Here is a 26,967-nt window from a genome sequence, read left to right as displayed (position 1 = left end):
CTCTGGGTATTTTATTAACTTGTGGAAGAGTTCTAAACAACTTGGCAGGGATTTAACCCTTATTTTAATTTGTATACACTTCATGATTAAGAAGTAAGCAAATAATACTTTAAACATGTAATACTTTGGTTTCCATTGTCAACAGAGTGATCAGTCACATGATTGAAGGGAACTCAAGGGGCCGAGGGAACTCACATTTATTGAGTATGTATTATTGGGAGAGGTACTTACATATTTTTATTTTCTCATGTAATTCTGAGAACATCAACTTCAAGGTATTAATACATTCATCTTACGGATAAGAAAACTGAGGTTTGACAAACTTTAACTCACCCAAGTTTTCTCAGCATGTAAGTGGCAGAACATGTTTCCTGTTGGTGGTCTCGTGGCTTCCAAGTCCATGTTCTTTCCATAATCTGACTTCCAAGAAGTCAGGTGGTCCACCACTCTCTTTCCAGGCACTACTAACTTTATACCACTCGTAGAGGATAACGATTTACAGTTTTCCTGAGTATTTCCAAAGAAGGAATTTTATGTATGTAATTTGTGATGTACTGCAGTGTCTTACACCTCCTTAAGCTATAAAGAAGTTAAAGTCATAATATTTTAAAGTTAAAAAGAATCATAGAGATTATTTAATCCAACTGCTTTATTTTATAGATGAATTGAGGCCGTTGGCTGCCCCAACCCTACCCTGCAAATACAAACAGAAACACTCAAAGTAATTAGACACTAGTATTCCCTTAATGATTACCTTGACTATATAGGTCCAATCTCAAATTAAGAAGTTCTCAAGGTTTAAGTTTTTTTTTCTTACCTCTATTTAAAATCTTTCTTGTTCTTTCCTTAATAGAAGCAAAAGAGCCTTGTAAAAATAGCTCTATTTCTTGAGTACCTTTTATGAGCTGGGTACTTTATACTGTGGTTTGTGTGTGTGTGTGTGTGTGTGTGTGTGTGTGGTACTAGGGCCTCTCACTGTTGTGGCCTCTCCCGTTGTGGAGCACAGGCTCCGGACACGCAGGCTCAGCGGCCATGGCTCACAGGCCCAGCCGCTCCGCGGCATGTGGGATCTTCCCGGACCGGGGCACGAACCTGTGTCCCCTGCATCGGCAGGCGGACTCTCAACCACTGCGCCACCAGGGAAGCCCTATACTGTGTTTTTTAATGCACCTCGTCTTGCAGTTGAGGAAGCTGAGAGTCAGAAGCTCACAGTAACTTGTTGAAAGTTACCTAGTACATAAACGGCAGAGGTAAGAGTCAAACCCTAAACTATCTGACACCAGGCTTGTACTCAATCCAGTATGCTAAGACTCTTTCTCACCCTTCCTTGTAAGAATCTCTTCTCATAATGTAATAGTTATTGTGAGGCTTAAATGAGTGAGATAATGTATGTGAAAGTACCTGAAAAAAAAAGATATTTGGTGAAAATTAGCTTTCTTCTTGAGCTTCTCAATCTTTTTTTCTCAGTCATTTTCTCAAAATAAACTCAGTTACTTTTTAAGCTTTTTCATAGAAAAATTTCCTCTCATTTATTGTCTCCTGTAGTAAGACCTTGTTAAAAAAAATCTGATTGCTTGTTTTCATTTAATACTTTTTCTGTATCTGTTGAGATAATCATGCAGTTTTTATCCTTTCCTCTATAAGATGGTCTCTGGTCTACTCCATAAGTATCAACTGTTCTGATGGTGAACCGTCTATGCATTTCTTTCTTTCTTTTTTTTTTTTCAGCCACATTACACAGCTTGCAGGATCTTAGTTCCCCTACCAGGGATCGAACCCCGGGCCCCAGCAGTCAAAGCATCGAGTTCCCCCATCTATGCATTTCTAAGATAAACCCTATGTAGTAGTGATTTAGAAAAGAATATACAATGCTAAATTCTACTTTAATATTTTAAAAAGATTTTGCTTCTTTGTTCATGAGGGGTCTTGATCTATAATTTTCTTATTTTGTTTCTTATTCTGTTATCAAGGTTATTTTAGTTTCATAAAATAAGATTTCTAGTCTTTGAAACATTTTATATAAGAAAAGGATTGTCTGTCCTTGAAAGTTGGGCAAAACTTGTATCTAAAACTTTCTTGGGTCTGGTGTCCTTTAGAGGAAGAAATTTGATTACTCTTTCAGATTCCTTTTATTATCTAATTCAGGTTTTAAATTCATTTTGAGTCAACTCTGATAATCTGATACTTTTCTAAGAAATTATGCATTTCCTCTAACCTTTTTTGTTCAGTATTATCTATTTCTACCTTTTTTTTTTCTTATCACTCTTATGGGAGATTTATGTTTTATTAGTTTTTTCCCCAAAGATCTATTTCATTAAATTCTGTTCTTAGGTTCATTATTTATTTTGTTAGGTTTATTATTTGAATATCTTATTTTCAATATTTCTATCTTTTAGTATTTCTTGTTTTTAAATAAATATAATATTTTGGGCTCTCAATTTTGCTCTGATTACAAGTTTAGAAACAGCTGTGTAGGTACTTTAATAGTTGTTCAGCCCTAAATATTTTGTAATTTTGTTGTGAATTCCTCTTACCCATGTACATTATTTAGTAGTACATTTAAAGATTCTTTCTACTACAGGCATATTTCAGAGATGTTGTGTGTTCAGTTCCAGATTACCATAATATTCGCAATAAAACAAGTCACATGAATTTTTTGGTTTCCAAGTGCATATAAAAGTTTTTTATACTACACTGTAGTCTGTTAAGTGTGCAATAGCATGTGTCTAAAAAAACAATGTACATACCTTAATTTAAAAATATTTTATTGCTAAAAAATGCCAAAACAATCACAGTAATAACATCACAGATCACCATGACAAATATCATAACAATGAAATATTTTGAAATATTGTGAGAATTACCAAAATGTGACACAGAGACATGAAGTGAGCAAATGATGTTGGGAAAACGATGCCTGTAGTCTTGCTCAACACAGGGGCCACAAACCTTCTAATTTGTAAAAAACACAGTATCTGCTAAGTGCAGTGAAGTGAAGTGCAATAAAATGCGGTATGCTTATATCTTTTAATTGTTATATTTCTAATTTAATTGCTTTGTGCCCAGAAGTCTTGGTTGGTATGTGATCAATTCTTCGAAATTATTCTGTGACATAATAAGTGGTCAGTGTTGGTAAGTGTACTACTGTGTGTGCTTAAAAAGAAAGTGTATTCTCTTCTGCTTGGGTATAGGGTTCTCTTTTTATCAATTAGGTCAACATATAAGTATTATTGATCAGACTTCTATAGTCTTGCTATAAATCATAAACTGTTTATGATTGAGGTCTGTTGAAATCTATAATAATTGTAGATTTGTCAGTTTTCCTCATAATTGTCAGTTTTAACTTTATATATTTCAAAGCAATATTATAAGTGGTTACAAGCTTATGATTCTCTTGGATCCTAAATTCTGTTAATTATTTTTTTATTATCTTTTTTTAGGATGATTGTTGACTGCTGTTTAGCCTACTGTTGACTTTTATCTCCAGATTTTGTTCTTTTTTTTTTTAAACCACATCCTAGTTTTTGTCAGTTTTCCTCATAAGTAAAAATATTCTCTCATTGTGTGTCTATTCCACTTCACTTTGTGTTTAGGTATTTACACCTCTAGCTCATTCATTACATTCTGCTGTAGAACAGTGATTATCAACTTTTTTCAGCATAAGGAACTTCAAATAATAATGGTGAGACTCTTTATTATTAGTTGATTAAGAATGTATAAGAATAAAAGTCACAATGAATTTGTAATGTTTTAAAATAGATTTTTATTTTATTCATCACGACAGCATCAACATACATTTGAAAACTACTAGTATCTGTAAGACGCACTTGCTTATATGTTTATCTGTTTCTGCTGTAACCACAGCATGAGTTGGAGGAAGGACCAGAGGAGCTGATAGACCTGTAGGTAGCAGAGTTCTTGATTGAACCTTGCAGGATCAGAATCTCTTCTCCCTTCACAGATGCTAGATTTGAACAAGGGGTGAAAGAAGGTGGGGAGAAAGACTAGGACTAGTCATTCAGGCTTTATAGGATTCAAAGGTTGTGACTCATAAGCTGCCAGCAAGACTTTAGGAGGATGTACCTTGGGCAGCAGTGACACTTCGAACCTTCCCATCCCCGACATGCTGCTTCCCTTTCAGTTATCTCTGGGCTCTGGCAGAATCCTGTTTTGTTTGAAGGGAAGTTGAAACTGGCTACATACCCTCCTAATCTCATCTGAAATAAAAGAATTTAGTGAGCCTTTGATGTTTATGTGTGTTTTAGCTTTGTTATCTCAATGTACATGTTCTAGCAAAAAGAGTGTGGTGTTGCCGTTAAAGGGTTTTGAATGTTTTCAGTATGACTCATTGTGGTTTTTAAGTTTAGTTTTGGGTGTACACATGCAGTGTCTGGTACTGTCACTGAGTTAGGTCAGGGAAAGGAATAATTTGTGGATGAGGCCTGTAGGATCTTTAAATCTAGGAGCACAGGGTTGGAACAGGATGTTATAGTGTTACCACACAGTATACACAGGGGTGAGTTGGTGCTGGGCACTTGCTACTTGAACTAGACTAAAGTTTGTCATTGTACTCAGTGTTCCTAACTTCCTCCTAAAAACTAACTGCTTGTAGCCTTCACTCAGGTTTCTGAATGACTAATGGCCAAGACTCCTTGACCTTTCTCAAAATGGCAGTGCCAGGAGCAAAGCGTATTGGCTGGTACTGGGAAGCCACGGAATGACTCTGCTTTTTGCTATTTTAAAGTAAGATTAGTGCCAAATGGCTAGTATATAAAAGAATACTTTATTTTCACACATCTCCCTGAGTCTTTTGAAATCTTTACATATATTATTATCAGTTTTAAAATCATATGTATATGCACAAAAAGATACGAGGATGGAATGAGTTGTATAGAGGTATACAACTAGAGGCCATACGTCCTATTTGAGGGATACTAGAAAGACAGCATTATCACTTGCTAATACCTGGAATTTCATTAGAGCTCATTCTTCAGGTTAACAGTTTAAATGCTTGAATACATAGCGAAGGGAGAATCTTTGAGTCATCAGCAGTTATTTTTACTGATCTGCAGTTAGGTTCTAAATGTGGGAAAGCAGAGTGTTTGAGGGCCTGCCCCTTACCCCCAACCCCTGGCCTCTCACCCAGGCCTTATATTTATGAAGGGCCTGGACTTCAGTATTTTCTTCAAATGGTATACGTGTAGTCATAGAGGAAGAGAGGGATTCTTAAAAGAAGATGTTTATCGTGCAATTAAAATTATTCAATGTAACGACTTAAATATACCACCATGTTTATGACCTTGTTTTGGCATTTCTTCATTTTTAAATATGATGGGCTTCTCAAACTTGGAAGTAATCTGGGCCTTTCTTGATCTCTCAGAGACCCTGCCCAGTTGGGAAGGGAAGGAGAGTCTCAACATGGGTTAAGAAGACAGCAGGAATAGCCCGGCCAGTCGATTTTGCCTGCCAGATAATTATGCCAGGGCCAGCCTGGTTGGAAATGGACATGCTGGGTGCCATGGCCACAGTGGCGGAAAGCCTCACCCACCAGCTGACTGTGTTCTTTCTTCCTCCCACCTGTTTCCTTCCTATCTACCAAGTGTTGTCTGTGCTTTTTGTGATTGGATATGCTTGTGGTCTGACCAGCTCTCTCTCTTGAAAGGACAGGTCCCAAGATGTAAACACCTGCTTCCTTGGATGTGCTCCAGGGTAATCTGACTTCCATGATGTCAGATTTTCAAGTGTTCTGCTCCATAGCACTGCAGTCTTTAGTAAGCAGAATGCATTTTTTGTGATAGTGTTTATAATCTAAATGGCTATACTGTCTAAGGTCAGGTTTTATTAAAACAGTGAATTTGGTATGGGGTAGTTTCCACCCCACCCCCCAACATGTTTTTTGGGGGTGGGGTGAAAGTTTAACTTGTTGAATGTTTTAGAGAGCTTTTTGATTTAAAGTTATACAGCAGTATATGTCTAAATAGGCCCATCAGACTCTCTCCTTTAAGGAGGCATACCTTGTTTCATTGCACTTAACTTTATTGTGCTTTGCAGATACTGCATTTTTCACAAATTGAAGGTTTGTAGGAACCATACACTGTCAGATGATGGTTAGCATTTTTTAGCAATAAAGTATTTTAAAATTAAGGTATATACATTGTTTTCCTTAGGCATAATGCTATTGCATTCTTAATAGACTACAGTGGAGTGTAAACATAACTTTTATATATTTACAGTAGAGTGTAAACATAACTTTTATATGCATAACATTTATAGACTACAGTGGAGTGTAGACATAACTTTTATATGTGTTTATATGCACACAAAACATTTCTGTGTCTCACTTTATTGTGATATTTGCTTTATTTCTGTGGGCTGGAACCAAACCCTCAGTATCTCCAAGGTCTGCCTGTATTATTTTGTCCAAAGCTGTCTCTCTCCCTTCCTCATCTAAATCAGTGAGCTGGGATATGATAACTGATTTTTTTTTTTTTTGCGGTACGCGGGCCTCTCACTGTTGTGGCCTCTCCCGTTGCGGAGCACAGGCTCCGGACGTGCAGGCCCAGCGGCCATGGCTCACGGGCCCAGCCGCTCCATGGCATGTGGGATCCTCCCGGACCAGGGCACGAACCCGCGTCCCCTGTATCGGCAGGCGGACTCTCAACCACTGCGCCACTAGGGAAGCCCATGATAACTGATTTTGACAGAAGCCGACTGAGATTGTTTGGCTTCAGGGTGAGGAAGTTACCTGTCCTTTGTGATAGTGAACTGCCCTCCCTAGTCAAACCAGGTCTATTGCAAATACATGTTATTGTTCACAGAAAGGACTCTTGACTGTGTGTGTGCATGCATGTGTTCGTGTGTGTGTGTGTGTGTGTGTGTGTGTGTGTGTGTGAGAGAGAGAGAGAGAGAGGGAGGAGAGAGGTGGGGGGAGCGGAGAGAATGTTATTCCATTGGAAAAACAACTCAGAGATGCTGTGAGGAGAATCATCATTATAAGTAGTACTGAACTTCTGAGGGCAGAAGCAGTGTTGTCTTCACCTTCTCTATCACAACTGTCCTAATCTCTTAGGTAAAAATGACTACTTCCACTTTTGTGTCCCCTCAGCATGTGCTGGGCATACTTTTAAATACTAATTTGTATTTGTTTATATGTATGTCTTGTCCTACCAAGGTGGTAACCCCTTAAAAGTAGGGACTTAAAAAAAGTCTAGGGAGTTCCCTGGTGGTCCAGTGGTTAGGACTCGGCACTTTCACTGCTGTGGGCCTGGGTTCAATCCCTGGTTGGGGAACTAAGAGATCCCGCAAGCCGCACAGTGTGCCCACCCCCACCCCCTGCAAATCTAGTTCTAGGACTTGTGTAGCAAGTAGTAGGTCTTCAGTATGTTAAATGAACAAATTTATGAAAAAATTAAACTAAAGGAATTTAAGATTCTCACTTCTGGATGCAGTCTAGAAGAACCTTTAAAAATGTCTTGTGGCAGTGAATCTTTATAATCTCTAGATCTGTTATCCTTTTATTTTTCTTAAATAAAAAATTCAGCATAAGTTAAAGCGTCTTGATTAGTGATAATTGAAATCACATGGAACTGAGTAGTTTGGAACCTTTCCATCTCTTAAATTGTGTGGGTTTATATCATGTAGTAATTCTGTGAAGAATGGATTAGAGGGTTATGAGTGGGTCCTGTGAGGCTGTCATTGGTCCATTGATCTAAAGCATAAGAGCTTCCTATTAATTTAGGTTGAAGACTCAGAGGCAGAGAGAAGCCTTAAAATGTGCTAGTTGATTGATTTAAAGTAGCTAAATCAATATTATTAGTATATAGTCAAGATCTATAATTATTTAGGAAATGGACCTTATCCCTACTGTCATCCTCTAAAATGCTTTTTAAAAATGCAGATTTGTATTAAAAAGTAGAAGATCTCTTTAAGAAGTCAGGCAGCTTGAATGTTTAAATAAAATCTCATTTTCCACAGACAAGACAGACTCTTTCCTGTTTCTGCCTACTGGTTAGTCATGGTGGGATTTGTTTGGCTTTATGAATGCCATTAAATTTTAATGTACAGATCAGATGTCTCATTGTAGGTAAAAGGAAAGGGTGTAGTGTCTGTTTTGGCCCTATCATTTTACCACACAAGGGAACCATTAGTGGAGAATCAAATTGATTCCTGTAAAGCTGTTCCATTTCATCTTTTTTTTTTCTTCTTTCCTTTCTCCATGATGGTTATTCCTTTCATTTATTTTTTGCTTTTTCCAAATTTGAAACACTTGTGCAGTAACTGTATCCTTTCAAATAGGTGTAGTTGCATTCTGTGGTGCTTATGTTTGTTTGCTATAATTTCATCAAGGTTCATGTTACCTGGAAATAAAATTAAGTTTGTGACCTTTTAAAGTTAATGATTTCTATGGCCAGATGGTTTCATGATCTCCTGTACTTGGTGGAAATCCATTCATTCATTCAATAAATGTTTATTGAGCATTTATTATGTGTCAGGGATTCTACTCTGTGAATATAGGATATATAGGGTCCTTGACCTTGCTGAACTTACATTCTTGTGGGAGATAGCAAAAACAAAACTGGGAGGGTTTATGTTTCATGGGAGCACATAAGAAAGGTACTTATAGACTTATAGGATGGTTTCATGAAGGAACAGTCATTTAAAAATGGTACCTAAAAGAATGAGTAGGGGTTAGTCAAGCAAAAGAGGGGAGAGAGAGAGAGAGAGAGAGAGAGAGAGAGAGAGAGAGAGAGAGAGAGAGAGAGAGAGAGAGAGGTTTCAGCTAGAGGGAATGGCTGTAAAAAAATATCTTGAAGCATGAGGCCAGTGCTCTTTAATAAGTGGCTGACATCCCTAAAAGACTTTCGAAACACTTGAATATTTTTGAATACCTTGGATATTTTAAAGTTTTCATTTAAATATTTTTAAATCATAAGTTTAGTTGCAAAGCATGTGTTTTCTGCCCTGTTGTGTGTTATATACACATCTTAAATATGTTTCTCTGTAAATTTAGCTCATTTAATTTGTGGAAAACATCTGCCACAGTCCTTCGCAAAACCAGTTCTCATTGTCTAACTAGTCAGCAGAATCAGATTTACTTTTTATTAACTTTGTGTTTTAAAAAAGTTCTTGCTTTTAGTCAGTCAGTTATCTTTTAAAGATTTAAACAATAAGAAAAAATGTGTTTATATATTGATGCACATATTTACCATTTTGTGCTCTTCATTTGTTTCTGTAAATCCAAACTTCTATCTGGTATAATTTTCTTTCTTCCTGAAGGACTTCCTTTAAACTTTCTCATAGCTCAGATCTGCTGGGTGATGAATTCTTTTAACTCTTACATACTGAAAAAGTCTTTATTTTGCCCTAATTTTTGAAATATTTTCTTTGGGTCTACTCAAAGTTCTTCAGTACTTTGCTCTACTGTTCTCTGGGTTGCATTGTTTCCAGTGAGAAGTCTGTTGTTACTCTTATCTTTGTTCCTCTGTAATATAAAGTGTCTCATTTTTCTCTGGCTGCTTTTAATATTTTCTCTTCATTATTGGTTTTAAGTACCTTCATTATGATGTACCTTGTTGTAATTCCCTTGGTATTTTTTGTGCTTGGGTTTTATTGAGCTTTTTGGACTTGGGGCTTTAATTAAGTTTAATTAAGTTTTAATTAAGTTTATAAAAATTGTGGCCATTATTTCTTCAAATATTTTTTTCTGTCCCCTTTTCTGTCCTTTGGGGACTTCAATTGCACACATATTAGGCTGCTTGGAGCTGTGCCACAGCTCACTGATGCTCTGTTCATTTTCTTTTAAGTTTTGTTTTCTCCCATTTTAGGTAATTTTCATTGCTAGCACTTCAGTTTCAATAATCTTCTTCATGCAGTATCTTATCTGTTAGTAATCTATCCAGTGTATTTTTGTATCTCTAGTTGTTCTATTTCCATATTTTTTATATCTTTCATTTATCTACTCAGTCTTTCCTTTAGCTTTTGAACACATAGAGTACAGTTATAGGAACTATTTTAATGTTCTTGTCTACTAATTCTGTCCTCTGTGTCATTTCTGGGTTGGTTTTGAATGATTGTTTTTTCCTCTTTGTTATGGGTGGTATTTTCATGCCTTTTTGTATGCCTGGTAAATTTCAGTTGGATGCCAGTGTCATATTACTCTTGTAACAAACACAATATAAATGTTTTATCTTACAATTCTGGAGGTCTGAAGCCCAGAATGAGTTAGCAGAGTTGTGTTCCTTCTGGAGATTCTAGGAATGGATCCATTTCTTTGCCTTTTCCAGCCACTAGAAGCTGTCTGAATTCCTTGGCTTATAGCCCACATCACTCCAACCTCTGCTTCTGTTACATGTCTTTCTGGTTCTGTTGTCAAATTATAGTGAGGTAATACCTTCAATGTGCTGATAAAATAATTGTCAACCAGAATTCTGTACTACTGAAGTAATCTTTGAAGGATGAGGACAAAGTAGGCATTTTCAAACAAACCAAAATGGATACATTTTGTCACCAGCAGACTTACTAGAGGAAGTGCTAAAGAATGTCCTTCAGACAATAGTCAGATGATTCCAGGTATAATGCCTGAGATACAAGAGGGAATGATTAGCCAACATATTGGACAGTTTGTTGGTAAATATAAACAAACTTTGACTTATACAATAATGTAATGCCTAACAAGATTTAAAAGTTGAAAGTAAAAGATACAGGGCTTCCCTGGTGGCGCAGTGGTTGGGAGTCCGCCTGCCGATGCAGGGGACGTGGGTTTGTGCCCCGGTCCGGGAAGATCCCACATGCTACGGAGCGGCTGGGCCCGTGAGCCATGGCCACTGAGCCTGCGCGTCTGGAGCCTGTGCTCCGCAACGGGAGAGGCCACAACAGTGAGAGGCCCGCGTACCGCAAAAAAAAAAAAAAAAGATACAGCATTTTGTACCTGAAAACAATAACATAAACATGAAACAAAACTTGAAAACAATAGCATAAAGGTCAGGAAAGGGGTGATTGGGAATTAAGTATGTTAAGATCATTCTGTTGTTTGGGGAGGAAGTACAATTATTGACTCATTTTATTTATTTATTTTTAAAGTTAATTTATTTTTGGCTGCGTTGGGTCTTTGTTGCTGTGCATGGGCTTTCTCTAGTTGCGGCGTGTGGGCTTCTCATTGTGGTGGCTTCTCTTGTTGTGGAGCACAGGCTCTAGGTGTGTGGGATTCAGTAGTTGTGGCACGCGAACTCTAGAGCGTAGGCTCAGTAGTCATGGTGCATGGGCTTAGTTGCTCCACGGCATGTGGGATCTTCCCAGACCAGGGCTCAAACCCGTGTCCCCTGCATTGGCAGGCAGGGTCTTAACCACTGTGCCACCAACGAAGTCCTTATTGACTCATTTTAGATTGTTACCATGCCAAGTATGCATGCTAAACTATTTAATGAACCACAAAAGTAATAAAACATAAAGTATATGACCTATAAAATAGTAAAGGGAATAGAAAAATATAGAAAAAGACTCTCAATCCGCCCCCCCAATATATCAATAATAATAAATTTAAATGAGCTAAGTTATTAAGTTAAAAGTTGCTAACCTGGATTAAAACTGTGTACTTACATGTATATATGTAGTTATAAAGACACATCTAAAATATAAGGATACTGAGAGTTAGAAAGTTATATACCAGTCAAATAAAATAGTCAAAGAAAGCTGGTTTACAATATTAATATCAGCAACAAACATTATTGGAGATATAAAGAGGTATCACATCATGATAAATAGGTTCAGATTACAAGAAGGATATAATAATTGTAAATTTATATGTACCTAATAAGTTAGCCTCAATATATAAAAAACAAAAACAGCTGCAAGGGGATATGGACAAATCTGTTGTTATGGTGCAAGATTTTATCACTCAGTAATTGATAGATAAAACAGACCAAAAGAATCAGCAAGGATATAGAAGATTTGAACAGCACAATTAACAAGCTTGAGCTGATGGAATATGTGAAATATTTCACCTAAAAATTAGAGCAAACTCATTCTTTTCAAGCACACAGAAAATTATACCCTTTAAAATTACTAATTGTATACTATATAACTTTCACCTCAAACTATATCGAAATCAATTTTGGTCTATCATATTGGTAAAGATACATAAGTCTGATTATACATTGAGTTGTTGAATCTGTGAGGAAACAGATCCACTGTGTCATCCACTGTGGTGGGAGTGTAAATTGATAACTTCTGTGGATGGCAATATGGCAACGTTTGTCAAAATTATTAATGTCCATACCTATGACTCAGCAGTTCCATTTCTAGATAGTATCCTACAGATATACACATTTAAAAATGATATTTATTGGGCTTCCCTGGTGGCTCTGTGGTTGGGAGTCCGCCTGCCGATGCAGGGGACATGGGTTCGTGCCCCGGTCCGGGAGGATCCCACATGCCGCGGAGCGGCTGGGCCCGTGAGCCATGGCCGCTGAGCCTGCGCGTCCGGAGCCTGTGCTCCGCAACGGGAGAGGCCACAACAGTGAGAGACCCGCGTACCAAAAAAAAAAAAAAAAAAAAAGATATTTATTGGGAATTCCCTGGTGGTCCAGTGGTTAGGACTTGGGGGCTTTCACTGCCGGGGCCCGGGTTCAATCCCTGGTCGGGAAACTAAGATCCCACAAACTATGCAGCACGGCCAAAAAAAAAAAATGTTTATTCAAGGTGATTCATTGCAGCATGCTAATAAATTAGGGACTAGTTATGTAGCTGTATAAAACAATGAGGAGGCTCTTTGGGTACTTCTACTAGAACATCACCAAGTTAAATTAAGTGAAAAAATCAGAATGCAGAGAGTATGCATAGTATGATCCTATTCGTGTAAAAATGGTGGAAGCCTATGTTTTTGTTTGTGCATAAAGTGTCTTTATTTTGAAGAATACAGAGGAAACACATAACATTGGCTGCAAGTAGATGGAATTTGAATGCCTAGGAGATAGTGGAGGGAAGAAAAATTTTCACTGTATGCCTCAGGGTTTTATATATGTGTATATGATTTTGTCATATGTATGGGTATATATATATATATATATATATATATATATATATGTTATGTAATTTCAAATTAAATTTTAATTTTAATTTAAAAATTTAAAAGGAACAGAAAATAACCAGTCGTCTAAGACTGATCAAAAGCCACGCCAGTGAGCTCTTGCTCTTTGCTGATATTTATTATGTGCTGCCTTATTGCTCTGAAGTTTGTGAATTACCAAAGTATGCTTCTTGAGAGTTAGAATAGTGTTTTTTGCATCTTTATATACATACCTATAGTGTCCATAGCCCAATGCTTTTTATGTAGTTGAAATTAGTATGTTGGTTTAATTCTATTTTTTAACAAGACTGTGTTATACTTGTTGAGTTTTTATATTATTTCATTTGATATAACTTGCTGTGAAGTGGGCTTTTATTTGCATGGGACATTTTCTGTGTTTCCAAATAAGAATGTGTAATTTTGGCTAAATATTTTAACTTAAAGTAATTTGTTGCATGTAAGTTACTCAGTGATAACATAATGGATTTACTGAATGTGAGGAAATGATCTGTTAGGTCCTTTTCAACTCTGTACAGAAGAATAATTGAATGAATGAATACATTTTAGTAGTACAAGAGGGTCAAGGAGAATACTTGCTTTATGCATTTCGGGTTCCTTTTTTAAATGACCCCCCCCCCCGAAAAAAAGACACCTTTGGCTGATCGGGTCATCTGTGTTATTAAACTATATTATATTAAACTATTACTAACTGATTCAGTTATTAATGCCAGTGACATTTTAATTAACAGCATAGTTTTATAGGGTTGTTTTCAAACTGTCCAGTTTGTCAAACAAATCCATTTGGCTAGATGAAAGAAAAATTTATGCATTACCTCATACTTTTGCTTTGTGTTTCCTCCTATTTCTTTGGTTTGTCTGATTATTAAATTTCGCTTAACACAGTGCTTTGGTATTTTATTTCCGATGTTGAATCTGAAACTGTTGTCAGGGATATCAGTTCTTTGTGTAAGTGTCTTTTAATGGCAGTGTATGTAGGGTGAATAGGAAGGAAACAAAGGAGTTACAGAGATACAGCAACCTAAAGTAAAAGGTCCAAAACTTTTTCTCATTATTTTTTGTTGCCAGGAAATAATGAAGAACAAGGGCTTAGTGCAGTGAATGAAAGAATGTGCTGCCCTTAATGTAAATTTTAAAAGCTGGAAAGTTAGGTTCTATTATAAATTGGTCTTGGCTATTTTCCATATAGGAAAAAAATGTGAATTTATGTCCATTTACATTCTTTGCATTTGCATGTGATATTCTTCTGCTTGGTTCTGCCAGTGAGTTAACTCCATGTTCCTCCCCACAGGGTGGAGAATGCTTGCACCAAGCTTGTCCAGGCAGCCCAGATGCTTCAGTCAGACCCTTACTCAGTGCCTGCTCGAGATTATCTAATTGATGGATCAAGGGGCATCCTCTCCGGCACATCAGACCTGCTCCTCACCTTCGACGAGGCTGAGGTAGACAACCTGAGGCCCATGCAGACCTCTTCCAGACAAAAAGCCCAGCCTTAAAAGATAATAATGGAGGATTGAGGATTGTTAAGGATGACAAAATGTTGACTAGCTACACATCTGAATGACTGTGTTTTTTACTTATCGTTTACTCAATTGACTGAATACTATGAAATATATTTTCAGGTTCGTAAAATTATTAGAGTTTGCAAAGGAATTTTGGAATATCTTACAGTGGCAGAGGTGGTGGAAACTATGGAAGATTTGGTCACTTACACAAAGAATCTTGGACCAGGTTAGTCATATCCTACTTTTATAGCAGAATTTTTTATGGATTGTCCATGTTTGATCAAGAGGAAAGGGGTACTCCTCCCTACTTTTTTTGTGGAAGATAGGTAATGATGCATTGAACTTTTAGTTGTCTCTACTCTGTTGATGGAGCTGACTCTGTGCTTCTACTGAAGAGATATCATTGTCTCTGAAAGCTGAATCTGCTTTCTACAGATCCTGGCCCTGTCTAATGAACTAAACTAGACATTGCAAATGTTGCTGGAGAATGTAGGAAATAATTTCCTATTACTGCAGTGCTTAAGGCCACCCTGAATCCTGACCTCTTCATTCCACATTATACAGCATTCCTTCACTGTCTGCCAGCTGGCCTGTAGCTCTGTGTGACCTCTTAGCTTGCTAATTAGCCTGCCTACTATTGTGGATTCATGCCGTTGCCCAAGCCTGCATAATATAATCAGACCTAGAAGGAGAGAAGAACTTCTGTGGCTAAATCTCTGATTGTGTAGTCATCTGAGAATTCAGTATTCAAAATACATGAACAGATACCAGCTTTTGGTGTTATAGACATATAACATGAACTTGAGGCTCCTTAAAGTATGAATTAGACCAATGACAAGACATATCAGATGTTTAATTTGTTAGTATTAAGAATCACATATTATCTTATAAAATTCTTTTGTCTTACATAAAATGTATTTCCTTGAGGTTTCAGTGCAGTCATCCTGTAAACTTAAGGCAGTTTAGAATTTCTCTGAGCTGTCATTGAAAATTGCTGGGAAATGGCTTTAGAGCAGTACCCTTTAAACTTTCTCCTAGCACTGTGAAGAAATTTTATTTCTTCAAATGAAATCTTATGCAGATGAATTGGGAGATTGGGATTGACATATATATTACTACTATGTATAAAGTAGATAACTAATGAGAACCTACTGTATGGCACAGGGAACTCAGTGCTCTCTGGTGACCTAAATGGGAAGAAAATCCAAAAAAGAGGGGATATATGCAGAAACTGACACAGCAGTGTAAAGCAACTATACTCAAATTAAAAAATAAAATAGACAAGCAACAAGGATATATTGTATAGCAGGGAATTACAGCCATTACCTTGTAATAACTTTTAATGGAGTATAATCTGTAAAATACTGAATCACTATGCTGTATACCTGAAACTAATATTGTAAATGAGCTATACTTCAATAAAAAAATCTAATGAAATAATGAAAAAATAAATCTTTGCAGAATCCCAACATATAAAAGACAGAAATGGAGCTACTCTGGATGAAGCAGAGGCAGCCCCACCCTTTCCATCTCCCTCTGGGTGCCCCTTGACGATCTGTGAACCTGCTTAAGAAGTTCTAAGAGCAGTTGGAAAACCAAAGTGTTAGAGAATCACATAGTACCCTTGAATAATAACCAAAGTAGCAAAAAGTGCTAGCATGCTAACTCCAAAACACCAGATGCTTTCAAATGCTGTCATCACCATAATTATTATTATTATTTTTAAAATTTATTGTATGTATTTATTTTTGGCTGCATTGCTGTGCGTGAGCTCTTAGTTGCGGCGAGCGGGGCTACTCTTTGTTGCGGTGGGCAGGCTTCTCACTGCAGTGGTTTCTCTTGTTGCGGAGCTCGGGCTCTAGGGGCGTGGGCTTCAGTAGTTGTGGCACACGAGCTCCAGAGCGCAGTCTCAGTAGTTGTGACACATGGACTTTGTTGATCGTGACATGTGGGATCTTCCCAGACCAGGGATCGAGCCCATGTCCTCTGCATTGGCAGGCAGATTCTTAACCACTGTGCCACCAGGGAAGCTCCCGTAATTATTTTTATTTGTTTCTAATTATAAAAGTGATACATCCTTATTTTGGATAAGTTGGAAAGTACAGAAAAATTTAAAGATGAAAACAAAACACATTATTGTAATTCTTAAGATTTTTTTCAGCCGCTAGTTTCTTAGCCCAGGCACACCTTGCTTCACTTTCTTGTGCTTCACACATAACTGCGTTCTTACAAATTGAAGGTTTGTGGCAACCCTGTCTCAAGCAAGTCTATTGGTGCCATTTTTCCAATAGCATTTGTTCACTTCATGTCTCTGTGCCCCATTTTGGTAATTCTCACAATATTTCAAATTTTTTTCATTATTATATTGTTATGGTGATCTGTGATCACTGATCTTTGATGTTACCACTGAAAAGATTATGATTCATTGAAGGCTTAGATGATAGTTGGCATTTTTTAGCATAAAGTATTTTTAAATTAAGGTATGTACATTGTTTTTTTAGACATAGTGCTATTTCATACTTAATAGACTACAGTATAGTGTAGACATAACTTTTATATGCACTGGGAAACCAGAACATGCCTGTGACTCGTTTTATTATGATATTCACTTTATTGCAGTGGTCTGGAACTGAATCCGCAGTATCTTTGAGGTGTGCCTGTACTAGGCTCACATGAGATTCTTATACACATAGGTTCAGTGGCCAGGTACATGGCATGAAAGCTGGTATGGTAGCCAGGCAAAGTATTTTTCCCCCCACTTGTGAATTTTTTTTCAAATGTATATTTACTAATTGCAACATTTAAAAAATATTTGTGAATGTATTTATGTCAAATGTGTGAAAATTATGTCACATTTAGGATTTAATAAATTGCTTTTAATGAGAAGAATAAAGTTGCATTAATTTAGAACTGTCCTGAAAAATTCTATATCATAAATGCTAGAGTTCAGTGATAGTATCTGTTGTTTAAATAAGTGGACAGTCAGTTTGGACTTTCACAGTAATTCATAATGGATTTAGGCTCAGAAAGCCAGGCTCTGGATTGTTTCACGGCTCACTCTGCACAATTTATTCCCTGTGCCCAGGAATGACTAAGATGGCCAAGATGATTGATGAGAGGCAGCAGGAACTGACTCACCAGGAGCACCGAGTGATGTTGGTGAACTCAATGAACACTGTGAAAGAGTTGCTGCCAGTTCTCATTTCAGGTATTTTCTGTCTGTACTTTATCTTACAGAAAAAAAACATGTTAACATGTTCTAAACTCTGGTGTTTATTTTCTTTTGCTGTTTAGTTGCATGTCTTTCAGCCTGAGTAAAAATGCAGCTGATTAGCTAAGAACCAGTATTTATCTTCTCTCATGCTCTCCTTCTCGTGCTCTTTGTTTGAAATTGCTCTCCTGTTGCCTCATACTGTTCTCTTGAAGTTCTAACAGGCCCTTTTCTCCTCTAGAAACTCTAGTTTTGGATGTATGGATTTTGACACCTTTATTTGTACTCAGAAAAAACAATTAGGAGCTGGAATGGATATTATAGAGCACTGTATAGTAAGGAAGTGAACCCACAGCCCTTTCCTAGAAGATATTTAACTCTTCTCTACGTTGAAGAGCAGGTGGTGTACACCAACTAGGACCACGTTCCCATTGGGCAGAGCCCAGAAATGCAAACATGGTGGCTGCTCTCTCAACTAGCAAAAGGGAGTTGCACTTATTGAGTGTCTAGTATGTACCAGACATCTCATGGTTTATGTAAATTATCTTTGTCAAGTTGTGGGTTAGTTGGTTTAAGTCTCAGAGGGCAGCTTTATTTTCAGAATTTTATAAGGCATGTCACTGTAATCGCCAGCTACTGCCTCCCTGCTTTGTAATTTCAAGTAGTAGCTAAAATAGGAGATGTGAGTGTAAGAGTTCAGAAAGCCCTTACATGAACTAGAAAACAAAAATTTGTAAATAGCGCCTTATAATCTTCTCAAAACTATGTTTTTGAGACCAACTGTTCCATATGGCAGAAAGGTTGTTGGGAAGAATCTTTCTAATCTGGGTAACTCAGTAAAGCATTGATTAATCTTTGTTTTTATAATTTTAGTTAGTTTATAAGAAGATATTCTCTTCTCTAGTGTTTCGTTATTATTTTCTTCTTCACTTTTAGGGGTTAGATAGTCCCTGCTATATGTTAAGATAAATCATGGAAGATAAACTCAACACTTTGGGATCTTCCACTAGGATTGGGTCAAGCGGCATTCTTTGGTTACAGTTTTACTGACTGTTTTTATCTCGTCACATTAGGTTTGTGTTTGATGGGGCCAGTGTTAGGGCTGGGATGATAATTCATTTAGAAGGATAGTGGATATTTTGTGACTGTGGATCTTCAGTATATGCATGTTAAATTAGTTTTCTGATCATGATGTGGTGAAGTTTTGTACCTTGAGCTTTCTTAACAGTGAAGGTTGCTGATACTGGAACTTTAATGGCAGACTTGCAGTGTTTGTTTTCATATTCTTTTTTAAGACCTTAGAAGCCCAAAACATATTCACAGTGTGGAACATCTTGTGTGAATATTGTAATACAGCAAGATTAAATTCCAGGCTTAGTTTCTGATCTTTTGTTTATTTTTACAGCTATGAAGATTTTTGTAACAACTAAAAACTCAAAAAACCAAGGAATTGAAGAAGCTTTGAAAAATCGTAATTTTACTGTAGAAAAGATGAGCGCTGAAATTAATGAGATCATTCGTGTATTACAACTCACTTCTTGGGACGAAGATGCCTGGGCCAGCAAGGTAAGTGTTATTGGGGGAGAAATAAGCAAAATCCCCAATTTTCCCTTCCTGGGGATGTGATTGTCTCACATTTTTTCTTGTAATTGTGTGTAGCATAGGACTACTTAGATATTATGAAAGTATTTTCTTCTTTACTTTTGTAAAATAAAGGGTTATGGGTTACTTCCTGCTTTTGCACTTTTCCTTTGCTCTGAGGTAGAACAAACAAATAGGTATGCAGGGTGAATGTTGGTTGAAAGCTAGAATGTAGCTTTTCCTTCAAGCTGGAGTCTCATGGATTGGGCTGGTGGAGGAATTCTGGTGTTGTGTATACTCCCCTGGGTGGGAGCCCTGCCTTTCATGTGGGTGGTTGTTGCTAGGTGACTAAGTAAGATACAGAATATGCCTATGACTGAATTTTATGGAAAACTTTTCTTAACCAATTTTTGACCCAGAGAAATCTACAAAGGAAACTCTTGACATTTCTAGGTGTGTCCCTTCATCATTCTGTTTTCCTTAAAGAGAGCTTAACTGAAATATTAGTTTTCACGTTTGTCAGTTAGTTTGAGGGGTCCCTTTACCCTTGGTCTAGAATTTCCTCTTGAATTCCAGAAGGGTTGGTGGATTCCGCCTAGAGCCCAGCAGCGGTGGTTTGAGGTGCTGCTGCTCTGGTCTGCTTCTTGTCTAGTGATTGGGAACAGAGACACTTGGGTTTACACTTCCCTTGTAGGAGCCCAAGATGCAGGCAGTGGGGGGAACACATTGTCTCCAGGATCCAGCTTCCCCCACCGTGTGGACCCAAATGCTATCTCCAGGGCCACCCAGCAGGCTGGTGGCAGACTACAGAGGGGATATTGTAGTATGATTTCCACTGGGTGCCCAGTAGGGCTCTGTTTGTCCTCCAGGACACCTATAAGGTAAGGTCGAAGCTGGGGCTAAAATCAACAGTCTCTCTTTGTTGACCAGAAAGTTAAACTAAGAGTGGAGGAGAAATTAGTCAGATTGTCTTAACTATGGATTTGTTTTCAGAGGCATGAAGTTCTCGAACAAGTTCTAAGACTGTATTTTAAATCCATATTGTAAAATCATGTAACGTCTTTGATATTTTACTTAATTTTGCTTTTGCATATTTGATAACTTTCACTTCCCTGTTATGACTTCTTTATGCATCTTTTTTTTTGTTCTCTTGTTTGTTTTATTCTTTTTCTCACGTTTAGAAGGTAAGCTTTCTCTTGCCCTCTAGTTTCTTTTTTGCTTAAAAAGAGAAAAAGCATGTCTGTGAGGTTTTCTTGTGCTGTGTGCCGTGCCTCATTCCGTGTGCCGGTGTGTAACACTGTGCTTGAATATGCGTCAGAATTTGACTTAATACGGGACTCTGGGGCTGTGCTGGGCAGACTGTTTGGCTCATGTGGAGCTGTTTCTTTGGGGAAAGCAAAAGGAAAGACATTACTATGGGATGTCAGGCTTTCTATATTTGGTGGGTGCTTTCCTCTCTTTGAGCAGTCTCCTGGGAACTGTTTTGGTCTGGTCGTTCCCACTGACTTCACTTGAGGGGCAGATTTCCCCAGGTAGCTGGGTGACCCCTAAGTTACCAGTGGACCTTGCTCTTAGGAAAGGAAACTTCCAGCTGTTGCTATCTCGTATTTGCCTCTCCTACCAGTTTCCTTTGCAGGCTCTGGAATTTGACTTTTGGAGATGCATCATTGAGGTTTTAAGCCATAATGAAAATGGGTAGGCTAGAGAGTCTAGATGGGGCACCTGTCCTTCACAATAATCCTAGCATTAAAAATCAAAAGGAAAAAAGTCAGGTGTACCTAAAGTTTTTCCTAACTTCAGTACCTGGCTCACTGCATGTTCTGCTATCTAAGCTGTGAATCAGCTGTTGTTCTCCATGATCTCATGTTCCTCTAATCTAATCTCTTTCCTTATTCTCTTCTCTTTGCTTCTAGCAGATGAGAAATAGTAAAAAGAAAAGCGGGCCTTGCAACCTTAATGTTTCTCTATTTTTGGAAGGGAAAAGTCCATCAATTAGTAACTAAGTGTGACTGAGCTTTATTTTGTGCAAGTGCCGAGAGCTGCTTCTTTAAAAACCAAAACCAAAACCAAAACCAAAACCAAAACCGTGGTCAGTTGAGTTTTTCAGGAGGAAGATTAGGCATTTGGGGGCATATACAAGGGAAATATAAACCTGGTCTCCACTGTGTACAGTCTAATAGCTCTCTCAGTTTTATGCTGATCTGGAAGGAACCAGACTGTTAGGATGCTGTAAAACTATCAGAATGAAAGGAAATAAAATTAGTTCAGCTAAAAGAAGCTTAAGTACATAATGACATCAGAATGAGCAAGAAATGTTTATTTTTTAACTTCATTTTGCTTTTGTTTTACATTTACCTGATTCAAATATCAAAATGCTATAAAGGGACTTCCCTGGTGGCGCAGTGGTTAAGACTCTGTGCTCCCAATGCAGGAGGCCCTGGTTCAATCCCTGGTCAGGGAACTAGATCTCATGTGCATGCTGCAACTAAGAGTTCACATGCCACAACTAAGGAGCCGGCGAGCCACAACTAAGACCTGGCACAACCAAATAAATAAACAAACAAATAAATAAATAAATATTGAAAAAATGCTATAAAAGGATATGTGTGACACAGCTCACTCTCATCCCCATCCCTATCCACTCTACCTCCCTTACCCCCTAAGAGTAATTGTTTTTATTAGTTGCAAGAATATTTAGAAAAAATTTTACCCTGAAAATGGAAATTGGTAACTAGGGTTTGGTTATTTTTCAGTTTAGTAGCATTATGCATCTTTCATTGCTCAACTGTAAGCAGTGAATTAATCAGACCTTGTGTCTGTCTGTGACCCCTGGGTTCCCATTCTGTTTAATACATACGATATCTTTTACCTCCTCTCACCCCTACCAATAAAGAATTAACTTTGTCTTACCATACTTGTTTCATGCTTCCCCACTGGTGCAGTTTTCTCCTGGAAAGTGATGGTTCCTCTAGAAAAGTGGGGGAAGAAAGTAAGTGGAAAAAATTCTTGGTAAAAGTACGTCTTGCCGAATAAGTTAAGATTTTAAAGAGGCAATGCAATAGCTGATTATTTTACGTTTTATACCTACATTCAAATGGCAGATTTACAAATTTATAAGTACTTTGACTTTAAACACTTCACTTTATTTTGAAAATAAAAAATTTCCCCTCCTTAATCAACAATCATAATGATTATTAAAAACTATTTTAGCATTTTTCCTGGGAATACATTATGAGACAAAAGAATTTGGGGTTTAAACACAGTTCTAATTTTACCCTTTGTAAATTTAGCAATCTATATTTAATCTCTTTTTTTTTGGTATTTATATTACTTGTATCTTGACGCATGCTGAGAATAAAGAGGAAGTGAAAAAAATTTAAAAAGCATTTCATTGCTAAGAATTTTTGAACCCTATGTAGGTGTTCCTGTAACTGCAACTTGAGTCATTAGATACTATTATTCAGAATTCGTCCCTGTGGTGTGTCTCCTCCCACGGTGGGCCTAGGTTGGTGGTGGGTAAATGTAGTGAGTGACTCAGATGTCTTGCACAGATTACTCTAGTCTACCAAAGAAGGAAATACTGGTTAGAACATGCAATCCTATAATAACTTGCCCTTACTGCAGACCATTGAGGATTTAAGGGTTGATTTTTATTTCAGTTTTGAAAAAAATAAGGTTATATATGAGCTTTTTATGAGTCTTTTAGTATTCTATTATGCAGTATTAGTTTTAGTATTCTAGTATGCAGCTAATACAACAAAGGATTTATCTTTTGGAGTTTGAGATAAATAGTTAATTTAGGTATATATAATATTTCATCCTCCCCCCCAGCCAAAGGAGAAAAGCCCAACATGGTACAGGAATTGACATTTCCCTTCTGATCCAAGTGATCTTTTAGTTGGTATAACTGATTGTGTGTGCATAGGTGGCACGGAAGCACTGAGAAGGTATTCTTGGAGATGAGGAACTGATGCCTGGGAGGGTAGCTTGCCTGAAGGCTCAGGGCTAGATGACTTTCTCTCCAAGGTTAAATGTAGTTTATAAGATTTTGTTCTACGGCCCAATTTATCTTTCCAAAAACATCTTTGTTTAAAACACGGACTTGAGGGTAGAAATGTGGTCAGGAATGGGCTGGAGTGAGAAGGGTGGGGTTGGGAGGTGTTAGTGGAAAAGGGAGAGTAGCTTGGGCAGTGAATGAGAGGGGGTCCTTAGTCCCAAATTAAAAATTTTCAAGAGCCTGGGAACGGAGAAGCTCGCTTTCCCTACCACAGTTCCTCTTGATCGTCTGTGGCAGGAACTCAGTGGTTCTTGGTATTATTCAGTGTTCTTTAGGTCTAACTTTATATTAAATTTCAGAAGTGTTTCAGGTCCTGGAAAAGCATGTAAAAAGGAGTCTTTTAGGTTGTCCTTCTGACTTCTGGTATAGGTGGCAGAGTGCCAAGGCACTATGGTTTTTCTCATTTAAAACCTGAACTCATCAGAGTTTTACAGTAAAAGGGACCAGAGCAGGAGGGTATCAGATCCCTGACAGCTGTCCCCAAAGCTACATGACTAGATCTGGTCTTTTTTATATTCACTCTTTAAAAAAAAGAACAACAACAAAAACAGAGAAGAGATTGGTGGAGACTTTTCTTGTTCCCAAATTTGAGATTTTACAGAGAACAGTACTTATTGAGGGTACAGTTTTTTTCTCTTCTATTTCATACCCAGAGTGTATTCTGAGTACTTAGACCTACATAACAAGGTTTAACAAAAAGCTTTATGGTACATAGTGTAGTTGACCCCAGAGTTATGATTATTTTTACCCTTTATAAATATATCTCAAAATTGCTTCTTAGTCCTAGTTGTTCATTGAATTTGTTTATATTATAGCCGATGTTAGTATACTTCTTTTGTTGCTTATGTCAGAATTCTGTCAATTCCATAACAAACACTGCCCTTCAAAAGAAATTCTTAAGAGACCAAAATATTTGTTCCCACAGACATTTTTGCTTTTAATAGATATGACATTAAAATGTATTGTGTTTAAATGATTCTTTACAATTTGCTCTATTCCAGAAAGAATTTAAGGTGGCCCTCTCAGTGACTGTTTTAAATCTCCAAAATTGTCTAAAATTCATGCTCTTAAAAACTTTGGTAACTAATTGAAATTCCCAGTGTAAAAATGCAGCTTCATTGCAAATTTGCCATTGATTATTTTTAGGAGAAAATGAGCATCTCTTAATGTTAAATTCTTGATATTCTCACATCTCATACTCAGGACTAAATTAGTCACATCCTGAGAATCAGATTCTTTCCTTGAAGCATGGTGATCACGCTTTATTAGGGAGAAAAAAGCAGTGACTTTTGAGGATACTGAATAGAGCAAAACTAGTTTTTCTATCGTGTTTCAAATCATTTTGGGGCAGTGGAGAATAAAAGCAGTTATTTAGGTTAGTGAGGATTATGAATTTGATTTATAGAGCTAATTTTCTGGGCAGTATTAACCAAGCCAGAATTGGCAAGGCAAAAGATTTGCTGACTACTGTAAAAGGTTAGTGGAATCTTTAGCAACTCTCTTTGGTAAAAGAAAAAAATTCTTGAATTTCATCTAATAGAAAATAATGAGGTTTGAGATCAAACTGTGTTTCTATGACTGAGCCCCTTAATTTATAAAATTAAATTACATTAAAAATTGAAGTTCAATGAAGCAATGAAGGAAAAAATGCCTAAAATAGAACCTAACATGTAGGAAGTGCTCAATTAAGATTAGTTTCCTAACTGGTAGCCTTTAATGCTAGAATAGACACTGAAAAATTTCTGATCTTTGTTTCCCCTTGAATTGAGATTTCTGAAATGATATAAGTATCTATTGTTTTTTTTCACTGAAAATATAAGTGTATTAGAGAAATGGTTATTAATAGATTTTAAATTAAGTATTTTTCCATGGCTATAATTCCTCTTCTTCAGAATGTGCACAATACTTCCTAGGTGAGAGATCATGAATTTTTTTAAAAATCTGTATCTAGACAAAGTCCTATAACTGGTATTAGACCTTAAAGGCTATCCGACTCTCTGAGGTTGGGTGTTGCCTGCGACTCTCTTTAAAAAGATATTGATTTGGGCCTTGCTAATTTGGAATTAAGCTAAAGTTGACTTTTGAAGACAAGGTTTGCTGTACAGATTAATTTGAACTAGATGAAGGAAGAGCAAATATTTAAACCATTTGAGAATCAAAGCACTTAAAAAATGCCACTTGTCTACTTACAGCACTAATGACAGATGGATTTTGAAATAGATCCTCTTATGACTGCCTTTTATTGATAGATAGCTATCATAATTTCATATAACTTGATAATAAAAATATTTTATTTCCATTTTTTCAGTAATTTAGTTCACTTCTTTTCAGTTGCCATGGCTGAGAATTTGTTATTTAGAGCCTTAGATAGCCAAATCTGTATCTGTTTAGATGGGGAAAGAGGGAGTCCAAAGCTGAGAGTCCTGTAATTTGAATAGGTACTTTGGAAAAGCTGGTGTCAGGCTGCTGACCTTAAGCCTAATTATGAGTGCTCCCAACGCTTATTGGTGCTGCTGCTGGGTTTTGTTTGAATTGGAAGTGGGGATGCTCCTAGTGACCCCATGTGGAAAACTGGTGGCACCACACCTTGAAGAACCCCGGTTTGCCGGACTGGAAATTGAAAAAAGGTAGGGATTTAAGGCGTTGCCTAGAGTTTCAGAGGTTAACTCTGTGCTTTGATGGATGGGCTCTGTAAGATCCAGTTCCCTAAGCAAAAGGGAGAGAGGCTGTCTTTTAAGGTGTTAAATAGACTTAAGAGATGGCCAGTCTGTCAGTTGTGAGGATGGGTACATGCATATTTGTTATATTGTTTTCTGTATATCTATTTACTTAAAAAACTTTATTAAAACATATGTATATTTTAAAAGTGATTAGTCTGTTGTTTGGACTTCTCATGCTATATCCTGGGAGATTTTATGCTAGTTTTATGCAAGTCATTATGAATCCTGATTTTAAACAATAAATTGAGACCCACTTATTTTATCCTGCCTCTTCTTCCAGATTAGGGACGGTAAGGGAACTAAGGATGAGGAGTGGCAGGGAAGGCCCGAAAGACACTTCTTTCTTGTATTACATTTGGTGGTTTACTTGTGGAATTAAAACTGAATTGCTAGATTAAAATTTTCAGCTTTCTTCCAGCCAGTAATTCCAGGTTTTTCAGATTAAACATAGTGAAACATCAAGCAGTGTGTGTATATTTCAAAACAAGATGTAGAAGAACTGTGGTTTGTGGTGCCACATGCTAATGAGGCTTTCCTGAAGCGGGGAGAGCTTTGGCAGGGCTGCAGTAGATGATTGTTGACTAGTGGAAAGGCTGATAATGAGGCATGTGACAAGAGGACTTTTTCCAGCTGAAGACATTGAACATCTTTTGGCTTGAGCAGTTTTACCAGTTTTCACAGTTTAGCAATAGGGAGACTAGGAAACAGAATTAACTGAAGATTTGCATGCAAGATGCTGCATTTTGACAGAAATAAGCGTTATGGTGTGATGAGAATACTTTTAAGGCTGTTGTAGGACTACCGTAGCTATT

At 37.2% G+C, this 26,967-nt stretch overlaps 1 protein-coding gene across 2 annotated transcripts in view; it reads left to right on the top strand.

The window, feature by feature from the left end:
• Positions 1-26,967, top strand: part of VCL (vinculin) — a 101,411-nt gene that overhangs the window by 41,216 nt on the left and 33,228 nt on the right. For both annotated transcript variants that reach the window (XM_060034757.1, XM_060034758.1), the window contains exons 3-6: positions 14,373-14,523; positions 14,704-14,812; positions 17,672-17,794; positions 19,203-19,363. In XM_060034757.1, coding sequence (XP_059890740.1) covers positions 14,373-14,523; positions 14,704-14,812; positions 17,672-17,794; positions 19,203-19,363 — 544 coding nt within the window. The remainder of the gene's footprint in view (positions 1-14,372; positions 14,524-14,703; positions 14,813-17,671; positions 17,795-19,202; positions 19,364-26,967) is intronic.

The sequence above is a fragment of the Delphinus delphis genome, chromosome 16, assembly GCF_949987515.2.
Source record: "Delphinus delphis chromosome 16, mDelDel1.2, whole genome shotgun sequence".
NCBI lineage: Eukaryota > Metazoa > Chordata > Mammalia > Artiodactyla > Delphinidae > Delphinus > Delphinus delphis.
The sequence above is the reverse complement of the archived record's forward strand: the minus strand, read 5'-3'. Positions and strand labels throughout refer to the sequence as shown.